This window comes from Anas platyrhynchos, chromosome Z (assembly GCF_047663525.1).
Source record: "Anas platyrhynchos isolate ZD024472 breed Pekin duck chromosome Z, IASCAAS_PekinDuck_T2T, whole genome shotgun sequence".
Taxonomy (NCBI): domain Eukaryota; kingdom Metazoa; phylum Chordata; class Aves; order Anseriformes; family Anatidae; genus Anas; species Anas platyrhynchos.
The window spans coordinates 16,801,156-16,811,661 of NC_092621.1; the positions used below are offsets into that span (position 1 = coordinate 16,801,156).

General features: G+C 37.0%; 1 protein-coding gene across 7 annotated transcripts in view; it reads left to right on the forward strand.

Annotated features, from left to right (window-relative positions):
* The window catches only part of PARP8 (poly(ADP-ribose) polymerase family member 8), a 124,877-nt gene extending 122,325 nt beyond the window's left edge, over positions 1–2,552 (forward strand). For all 7 annotated transcript variants that reach the window (XM_038170727.2, XM_038170724.2, XM_038170725.2 and 4 more), the window contains 2 exons: positions 1,045–1,129; positions 2,169–2,552. In XM_038170727.2, the coding sequence (XP_038026655.1) occupies positions 1,045–1,129; positions 2,169–2,271 (188 nt within the window). In that variant the 3' untranslated portion in view covers positions 2,272–2,552. The remainder of the gene's footprint in view (positions 1–1,044; positions 1,130–2,168) is intronic.
* Positions 2,553–10,506: the final 7,954 nt, after the last annotated feature.

The following is a 10,506-nucleotide window of genomic DNA, read 5'->3' on the forward strand; positions in this document are numbered from 1 at the left end:
CAAGTATTAATATGGGATAGAAGAGATGAATATGTAGGACTTTTTTATCTCTGACATTCTTCCTTTGCATTTCTCAATGGATTGTGAATGTTGTAAGGGTTAAAATATATGGTAAAACATATTTTACTTTATTGTAAAATTATTTACTATATTTATTACTTCACTTTTCTTTGCAAAGTGTTTGGGGGAAGGTGTCTATCAAATACAGATTTGAAATAAATTACAACAAATAAATGTTTGTTAAAAATTAAAATTAAATGAAGAAATAATGTAAAAATTTGGTATGCACTTATTCATGGTAGTGTTTAGATGCATTTATAGAAACTTTTTCAGTTATAGATTCATAGCAAAGCTACTACCTAGAAATAAGAATGTTTATCTCCTATGTTGTTCTAATTAGGCTGTTTAACAGCTTGTCATTGTTTTCTAAATGTTGAGCAAGTTTTGGCAAGTTTCACAATCCCCTTGATTATACTTGGTGTGCTTAAGTTTTAAAAAATATTTGGTAGTATTGAAAATCCCTAATCTTTGGCATCTCAGTTTCAGGCGTTGTCTTTTACGTCTTACTGTTGTCTCAACCATCATCAAACACAAACATGTCTGTGCCAAAGTCATTAGTTGACTCAGATCCTCCTTAACAGCCCTATGCCCATTTAAAATCAGTTTTTAATAGGCATACATTTTCATTTTTCTTGTTTACTAGTCTCTAGAGCAGGTCTTGGGCCTTCAAAGAACTCTGTTTATGAGAAGTACCAAATGATCATACAAGCCAACTTTAGTTTAAAATTATTTCTTAACAAACTGGCTCCCATACATCAAGCATTTGTGTTTTCTGGAAAGTAGAATGTATTTTGGAAACAAGAATCAAGTTCATCTCCCTGTTTGTACTGACAGCCAGCTTGGAGACTACACTTTGCCACAGACATGCACTGGAAAATTCAACATTCCCACAAAGCTATTTAAAGTGTGTAAAAAGCAAATATTTTAAAGCAGTATTTTCCTGACATGTTTTGATCACTATGAAATTTATTCTTTCCCTGATAGTGATAACCTCATCTGATCTGCACAAACATGGGGAGATATGGGTAGTTCCCAATACAGATCACGTGTGTACAAGATTTTTCTTTGTGTGAGTACAAACCTTCTTTTAACATACATCTGTCTTTTCTAGGCCTTTTTCCCCATGATCCTGACAACAGTTGGAAATGAAATAGATAAAAGTTACTTCTTTCTAATTCTTTAGAGAATTGCTTCAGTTTTTATTCAGTTTTATTCAGTTTTTTATTCTATAATTAATTTTGATAGAAAATATATGGATACATTAGTGACAAAGATTTAGTAGTCACTTTGATAAAGAAAAAAAATGCAAGGAATGGAGTGTTACTGATTTTTCCCACTCTATAGCATTGCTTTATGTTGCAGTAAGTCTCTCCATGTATTGCAAAATCTCTCTTCTATTCAGGTGTGTGATTGAAAGCTAAAGAATTCATTAATGAGAAAAAGCTTCCTATCTGTGATGTGAGCGTTTTTCCTCTCAGCTATGACTTGTAATTACACATTGACATAGATTTTAGCCCTGCAAAGAAAGTCATGCAAATGAGTGGAGAAGCACAGACTTCAGATTCACCAGCTCTGAGGGTTTGCAGTGATCAGGATTTCTTTATCTATGCAATCCCTTAATGCAGATGGGTTCTTAACAAGGACAAAACCCCAGAAGATTTCATGGTGTCACCTCTAAGTGGAGGTCCTCTTGTGACAAAAGTTTGGGTGCCACAGGCATTGCAGTGCCTTGTGCATGCTTTGGTACCAGCCTTGTGCGGGGCTGTTCAAGAGCAGGCACAGAAACAGAACTTTCCTTTATACATCCACCAACAGGGGAGCTCCTAGTGCGTTTCCATGGGCCCAGTGCTGGCAGCACTGCAGAATTCCCAGTGGGCTGTTCAGCCTTAGGGTTTCAATGCCAATGGAAGTCCTACCACCATTCACTCTCTATAGAGTTTAGGATCTGTGTGTAACAATGAAGTACAGCAGAACATTTGAATAGTAAGCATGGTAAAGCATAGAATAAGTGCTTTTGATTATTGAATAAAACAAAGTTTTGAATGCTTTTAGGTAGATTAATTAAACACTAACTTGATTTTATTTTTTTTACTTTTTTTTTTTTTTAGTTACGAAGATGGTCAAGTGGGTGATACAAGTATAAATACACAGGAACCAAGCATTCATAAAGAGATTCTTCGAGTCATTGGCAATCAAACTGCTACTGGTTAAAAGGACCACTGTTATTTAATTGATGTGATTTGGAAGCCTTCCTCAGTCTCAAAGCTGGATTTTGAACTGAAGAAGATGCAAAAAACTAATTTATTATTATTATAAGCAAGTTAACCCTTTGAATACTTACTGTTTTCTTACTTAGTATTTCTTATCTCATCAAAATACCTGAGATGGTATGAATTAGCAACTGTAGGGTGCAAAGTCTATTAATATACTACAACTAATAATAATTAAACAGGCATTTGGGTTGCTCACAATAAACAGAATTTAAAAAAGGAGTTTTGTGCTGATATTTTTATATTAAACTCTTCAATTGGAGGTTTTAGTACTGTACACTGGTATTTTAAATTTAGAATGAGAGAATTATAAGCAAGAGAGAAGATTTTATAGCGGAGAACCTGTGTTATACAGGATACTTTGCAATAAGTAAAATATTCTCATATTTAAACACAATAAAAGGTTGTCTGGAACATGTCAAATTAAAGAGATTGGTTACCTGCAGCTATCTTTGATTCATTTTATTTTACACAGGTGTAGCCAGGATTTAGAGTCAAAAGGTTAAAACAACAATACATTTTTGACGTAATGAATGAAACAAAGTAAAGCAATGACTCTAATGGTGTATGTTTAGTTTTTTTATCCTCTCTGGAAATACTCTTATCCGTTAAGCGTCTCAATTATATTTTTTAATTAAACAAGATTAGCAAACACCTGGAAATCCAGAAGCTGTTAACTTTCTTTCTACAAGTTTGGTTTTTATACACCGGATTTTACAGTTTCTTCAGATAAACAAAGTTCTTTAATGTTTTTATCCCAACATTAGCAAGATTTTCTGTGGCTAACTTTATTCAAATAAGTAAAAGTACCTGCTAAATTAGAGCTTTAATATGATTGGGTTGATTTTTGGTACATCAGAAACTATAAACAAATGCAAAATTTTATTGACTTTCTCCATGTGAAATATTTTTATTAATTTATTTCTAAGGAAAAACAAATCAATTAAAATCTTTGTCCTTTAAACTAATTGCTTTTTTTCCAAGTAAGCATGATGGCAACACAGGTAGGGCCTAGTCTCCATGGCATAAAGAATATCCTGTGCCCTCAGCAGCTCTCACAGGAGCCATCCTGCACCTGGTGGTACAAGCCACCAGAGAAAGTAAAAACAGACTGAATCAGCTATTACATGGTTTTTGTTTTTAATAAAGATACTGAAGAGCCAAGTAAAAGCATAGGAGAGAGACCAGCTAGTGGTTGTATTTATTTTTTTATTTTAAATAGAACTCCATTAGGAAGATAATGTTCATATTTACTGGTAATGGGTGATTCCCTGGTTTTAGTCCCAAGTTATACTCCCATATTCCTTGCTGCAATTGAAATGCCCTGCAAGTAAAATAATATTACTGGAACATACTTAAAGTCTTTTTTTTAGCATTCCAGACTTATTTGCTGGTGACCTCCATTTTTCTGGGTTCACACCTGACCTGTCAACCCAATTTTGTTTTCGAAACCCATTTTGCTATTGAATTTCTGTTGACTTTCACTCTCATTTGGTGGACACCTCATGTGAGAACCACTACTCTAGTTCTTTTGTGACACAGGTTCTTGAAAACAAACTTATTGAAACAAAGAGGATTCCTGAAATTTATCTATCTACATAAAGACTGCATTAGGTTATGTAGCTGCACAAAATCAGCATAATTCAGAAGTAGAGCTGAAAACCTGGAATACTCATTCCCCCCATATTTTGTCCTGCAATATGTGTCTGAATCTCTCTTTTTGCAGAAAACAGAAAGAGACTAGAAAGCAAGTCCACAAATTGTCCTGCAAGTCCTGCATTGACTTGCTGGCTGACCGTTCATTTCTCTGAGAGACCTCAAAAAATAAAAAAGAACAGAAGAAGACCATGAATGAACTGGAGAAGCCAAGTAAGCAGTCATCTTCCCAGTCCCCTCAAGTTACAGCAGGGTCATAAATGAACCCTTTTGAAGAAACCTTGAGTGTAGCTGTTGGAGTGAGTTAGCCTTGCTTTGCACAGTGGTGTCATGATGCTGACCATGTATGGTGCCCTAAGTACAACCACTGGAAAGGGAGTGAAAACATAATGTCTGCCAAATTTTAAGACTGCTCAGAAGATTGTCTTAAATGGATTAGAGGGAGGAAGGGAAGGTGGAGAAAAGCAGGCCACAGAGATGTATGAGGAGACCTTGCTGTTACAGAGGGCCCGTTTCAGGGATTATCAAGGGGACTAGCTAAAGTATGGGGGTGAAAGAGGATGACCAAGAGTAAAAGACAATGTGATGAGCACAGGCAATGGGACAGGGCAAAATCTGTAAAGGAGAAGGGTGGATCTGAAGGGGCAGGTAGTTTGTCGGTAGGAAAGGTAAAAACAACAACAACAACAACAACAACAACAACAAAAAGTGTCAGCAGCTGAGGTCCCACTCTTTGTGTGGTGAGAAAACATAGGGGTAACAAAACTGCAACATGGGGAGAAGTGCAGCATTGTGCTTGGGGGAGCTGGGCCACCTTGAGAGCTGGCAAGGATACCTGGGACAATGCAAGGACACAAGCCCAGTGTTGCATACAAAGCAATGGAATTAAACAACACTTCACTTGCTACACAGTAACTCAGTCAATTTTTTCCTGAGCCAAAACACTAATGGGAAACTTTTTGGTGTTATGTTGCCTGCTGGTGAAAACGAATCTTCAGATTGTTCCTTTAGCAAAATGTTAGTTCTCATTTTTTAAAGGTGAAGGAAAAAATGGAGGTTCTCTGGATTTGTTAGTCAAAAACAAATAGCCCTTCTGTAGCAGACTTCAAAACTGAAGCAAATACTTTCTCACAAAGAACTGGAATGAGGGAGGAGGAGATTTTATTTGAATTAATTTTGTGTAGTTTTTATGCAAGGCTGGAGTTGCATATTGTCCAATTCTTACAAATACTAATTTGCATGTTTTCCACAGGATGAGAAACAAAAAGCCAGAGTCATCTGAGAAAAAGCCCTGTGTTATCCATAAAGCCCTTGCATTTGCCTTCCTCTGTTGTCATGTGCATGTACATGACATGATGATAGAGCAATCTTTATAACTCCTACTGTAAAAATATAAACCTTTCAAAACTAGCTTTTGACCTCTGAGAAAACAGAACCCCAAGCTCTTAGTATTTGCTTGGTAGAAATCTCCATGAAGCCATATCTATCTAGCTGTGACCATGTCCAGTATGCAGCAACCAAGGGAATTCTTGGGAAGGAGCTTCGTTAACTTACTTCTGCATCAGACACCAAATTACAAGCCCACAAATATGGAAATTTAAATGGAAAAAGTATGTTAATCCCTTAATGTTGCACCCTAATTATAAATTGCCATATTTGTACTTCTATATGTATTCTAAACATTGAGAAAAGAATCAAAAAAAGATATTTTTAGACCTTTCTTGAAATTCAGACTGATATTTAGCATTCAAGGGGTTAAGCAATTTGGGTTATTTTCTTACTATATCTATAATCAGCATAGCTCTATTTTCTTCAGCAGTGCTACACTGTTCTGATCACCTGAATCTTGGGCTCTGCATTATTTATCATCAAATAGTCAGTTTGTGTAATATTCTGCTTAACATTTTAAAGGAACTAGTTGATGACACCAGAATTGTTTATGCTTGTGTTTTCTCTAAAGCCCTTGAAAAACTCTTACTGATGCTTTGTAATTTTAATATTATAACTGTTGGTACTAAAAATGCATCTGGTGAAATAATGCTAAGGTTATGCTTTTGTTAATACAAATATAAGACCACTTCCAAAAGAAGACTTTGTGCTTAGATCAGTTATACTATGCTTATAGACCACTTCTTACCGTGGAAATAATTAGCAGACAAATGAATGAACTGAATCATAATTTTAAAAGAAACACGAAAAAAACTAAAGAAATACAGAAAGAGTGTCTAGTTACTTCAGCATTATATTAGTTTAAATGGATTTCTTCTTGGCTGTAGAAAATGTAAGTTAAATAAAAAGAGTACTTCTTGTGGCTGACAAGAGAGGAAACTCTACCAGAGCAAAAGCACTCTTTAATCTTAGCATTTTCAAAACATACAGATTTGGGGGCTGATCCCACATTATGCTGACAGCCACTACAGGTGCTGGGAGCTAGGCCCTTAAACAAATAGAGGCGTTTTTTGTAGTCGTCGTTCTTCACTGTCATGGTAAGTGTTTTACAAGCACCTCTGATGAAAAGACCTACGGCAGCTGGCATCAGTGTGCCCAGTCCATGGCTGGTGGGCCATGGCAGGTCTTCTTTGGCTGCCCAAGGCTGGGGTAGCAGCAGAGGCCTCACTGGTGAAGGTGGTGGGGAGAAGAGGTGGGAGAGACCCTGGCAGGTAGGCCCAAGCCTCCCCATGCTTTGCAGGGCCTACGCTTGCCTGGTAGGGCACTGTAGGGCCTATGGCATGGCATGCACAAAACCAAGGGGTGGTCAGGTGTCCTGCTGGATTTCCTTGTTACAAACACTACCTCAAGGGGAAAGATGGGCCTGTGGACTAAAGTGAACAAGGCTGTTTGTTTGCAGAGCATGCAGGGTGAAAGCAGTTTGAAAAGTATCTAGAGTTCAGGCAGTCAGGGCTGTAATGATAACCAAATTTATTCCTTAAAACACTGAGGATTGGGATTGTGCTTCTGAGTGAGAGAGGTAAGGAAAAAAGCAAAGATTTAAAGCAAAGCAGTGCTCTGCACATGTAGCATCATGTACAGTGCACAAGGCTATCACAAGGAAGTTGAGTTACCTGATCTGGTTTTGGACATTTTGGTTATGAAGACCCCGGGCTCTTCTGCCTCACCATGGCATCAACTATGGCCACCTCCAGGCCTGCAGCTGCCTCAAGCGAGCAGAATAAAATACCGAGCCGCTGTTTGGTGTGATGAATGCAATACTTGGCTGGGTTTTCCTGCTAAACTTTCATCTGCTGGGGAATGGCAATGATGTAAATTATGACCCATTACACTTTGCATTGGGATTTTGTACACAGTATGATATACTAGGTAGAACATTTTGTTAGGAAAAACAAAACAAAGAATTCAAGTAGTAGTTAGATGAACATATGTAATGTGTGAAAAAGCTGTTGAAGAATAGATTCCATTAAACATGCCAGCAAGTCAGTAAAAATAGTCCTTATACACATTCAAAATCATTTAATGTTCTAAAAATAATTTTTAAATTTACCCAGTATGTGTTGTATCTTTGAATTTTAAGAAGCAGCCACTCTTTTATGTAAACATAAAATATGCCTATGTTTCTTTTAACTCTGCAGCCTTTTTTTCTCCAAATAAATTTGTTAAATTCTGTGCACAAAACATTACCGCAGCCTGCTATTTAGCCTATGGTGCCTTAGAGTTACTACAAATATTTAACAAAATGTACATAATGTAAATACTGCCAAAAGATCACTAAGGCCAAATATTTTCTCTATTCACTTTTTACTGCACTTGCTTTCTATTGCTCTTTAAGCCTCTTTTATCCAGCTTTGTAACAGTTACAACATTGTAGCCAATGTAAATGTTTACTTTCAATAAATCAGAATTTGTTCAACAAGCACTGTGCATTTGGGCACTATTTTGAAAGCTCTGTTCGAAGTTAAAACAATCTTCTAAGAATTAAAAGGAGTCTCATGCCTTTTCTGGACTTTTGCTAGTCTCAACAAAACCTGAAGCTTATGCCATGCTTCTACACATATGATTGGAATAAAATTCTTCTGCAGTAATCTTCTTAAAAACACTTAGGTGATCAGTAAAAATAGATTTTCATGCTCTGTTTGTCTGAATGTGTTACATGACTGGTCCAAAATAGAGATACTAGAATTAAAGTAGGATTTCACATGTATGGTGTCATATAAAATGCACAAGAATGTCTCAAGATGCATTTTATAACTGCTTTTAAAGAAGTTCTCTGTCTTTCTGTAGAACTGTTTTTGTCATGGAAAACACAACAAATATATGAAGAAACATGTCGTACTTAATGTGGGTATGTTTTAAGTATAAATGCACATCTGCAACTCATAAAATATGCAGACATTTGTGGGACTGGTTATTAATTCAGTGAGTGTATTTTTTTTCCCCTCTGCCTATGAACTCATTTTAATTACATGGGTGAATGTTGTATCTTTTGAAAGTTTTAGCTTTTGCTTTGTAAAGTTTATTTATTATTGCAGGATTTGGATTAGAAATGTTAAAATTATACTATTCTGAATGCTGATAAGTATTTTACACAAATATAAATAGAGAAGAAAAAATGTCATTGCTGCACAAATGACTGATCACATGCCTTTGATTGGAATCTACAGGCTGGAACCTGGGTTCTGTAATGGAGGTATAATTCCTGTTTTGGGGACCTTACATTTGGAAGAAATGGTGACTTCCAAGCTCACAAGCCAAGAGTTGTATGATTAGTGAAGTTTCAGACTCCTCTAAAATCTGCTGATCTGTTTCCAAACTGCTGCATCTCATGCTTTCTCAATGTTAATCAATAGTCAACGGTATTCACCTGTTGAGCAGTTTAGTGTGGGACCTGAGAGATAAATAATCCACATGTTAACTGACAGCAGTACAAAATTTTTGCAGTGGAGTGGAGCTGCTTTCAAATGGAAATATTGCCTTTTTGACAGGAGGAAAATCATAAAAGATCTGGTGGCTGTTGGAAAGAGTACATGCTGTATTCTTAAAGCTGTATTTACATGCTTGGCCAGCTTTGTTTTTGTGCATTACTGTGCAGTGCAGATTGCAACAAATGATTTTGCACAGGTCGCACAGCCAGGGCCCCCTCCAAGAGGGATTTGTCAACCTGAAATATTAGGAGGCTGCTTAAATAGAGCTGCAGTAACTAAATAAAGTCAATAGTAGGTGAGGGACACAACCTTGCTATGCCCCAGCTCTCAGTGCAGTGCAAGCTCTCTGATTACAGGAGAGAAGAAGTCTTAAGGAGTATAACAAAAGCTTACTTGAGGGCTCAGTGCCTTGCAAAAGCCTAGCATCAAAACAGGTGAAAAAGAGCAACAGCATGTGCAAAAAAAAAAATACAGTAGATTTTAAATTGACGTTTTTTATTAGCCCACATAATAGCTCCCTCAGGATGATTTTCTTAAATGTGGCAAACATTTTCCATTCCAGTATGAGGGGTAGAAGTGTAATTCAACACAAGGAAATTGAAGCGTCTGAATGGGGCGTAAGACCCTTTTAGTAGCAGCACTAAATGTAGCAAGCCCCTGCGCGAGGCATCAGTTATTGGATTTCAGCCAGTTCCAGAAAACTGGCATTTTGCAAAATGCTGAAGCGGTGGGAATAACACTAGCAGCAGGAACAGTGACTGCTGCAGAAGCAAGAACAGCATGAGTCTCGAGAGATCATGTCTGGAAAAAAATACAGGAACTCCTGGCTTAAGGTTTGCTCAACAAAAGCCAGAGCTTATCATCAGCAAAGCAATTCTAATTTGTAACTTTTAAAGAGAAAGCTTTCCATTGTTGGGAAATGGGGGGAAAAAAGTTAGTTTTCTTCACCCTGCTATCCTCTAGCTGTATAGCTCAGTCTAATACCGTGCCTGGGGCAATGTCCTACTGTACTTGTATATAGCAGACTAGGGTACTTATGGCAGCAGCAACTTTCCTACAGATCTCAGGCTTATTTAGCCTGAGAATGGCTCATTAGCTGACAATTCCTTGGATCCTGTCTTGTATTTTATTCACAAATTTGGTTAAGTCTGGACAGGTAAAACTGTACAGAAAGGGAATTGGTGGCTGATATTTTCCTCGCTGGTTTTTAGCTCTGATCAGCTCATTTGTCCCATGTGAGCTGTTGAACAAGTAATTTTTCTGACTGGTTGAAAAAAAAATCTTGTTCGCTCTTTCCCTACCAGGCAAATAGGGGTTTGGGGGGACTTCTGCTCACAACCATCTGCTGATGTTAATTCAGTATGAGGAAGTTTGAGGATGAGAGGGGTCAGAGCCCAAACTAATTTAAACATGTATTTATATGTAAATATATGTGTTTCTGTAATATGTGAACATAAATAAAAAATAGTTCTATTGACTCAATACTAAGAATTGGGATATTACTGTTTATAACACTTTTGACAAATGTAGTTTGTTACAAGAACAGGCAAATGCCCACTTGTGGTAGCTTTTGATAGACATGATTTTCTGTTTTCTGGGGATGACATGTCATGCTAGAGGCTTCTAAATTCCTGCTCATCAGG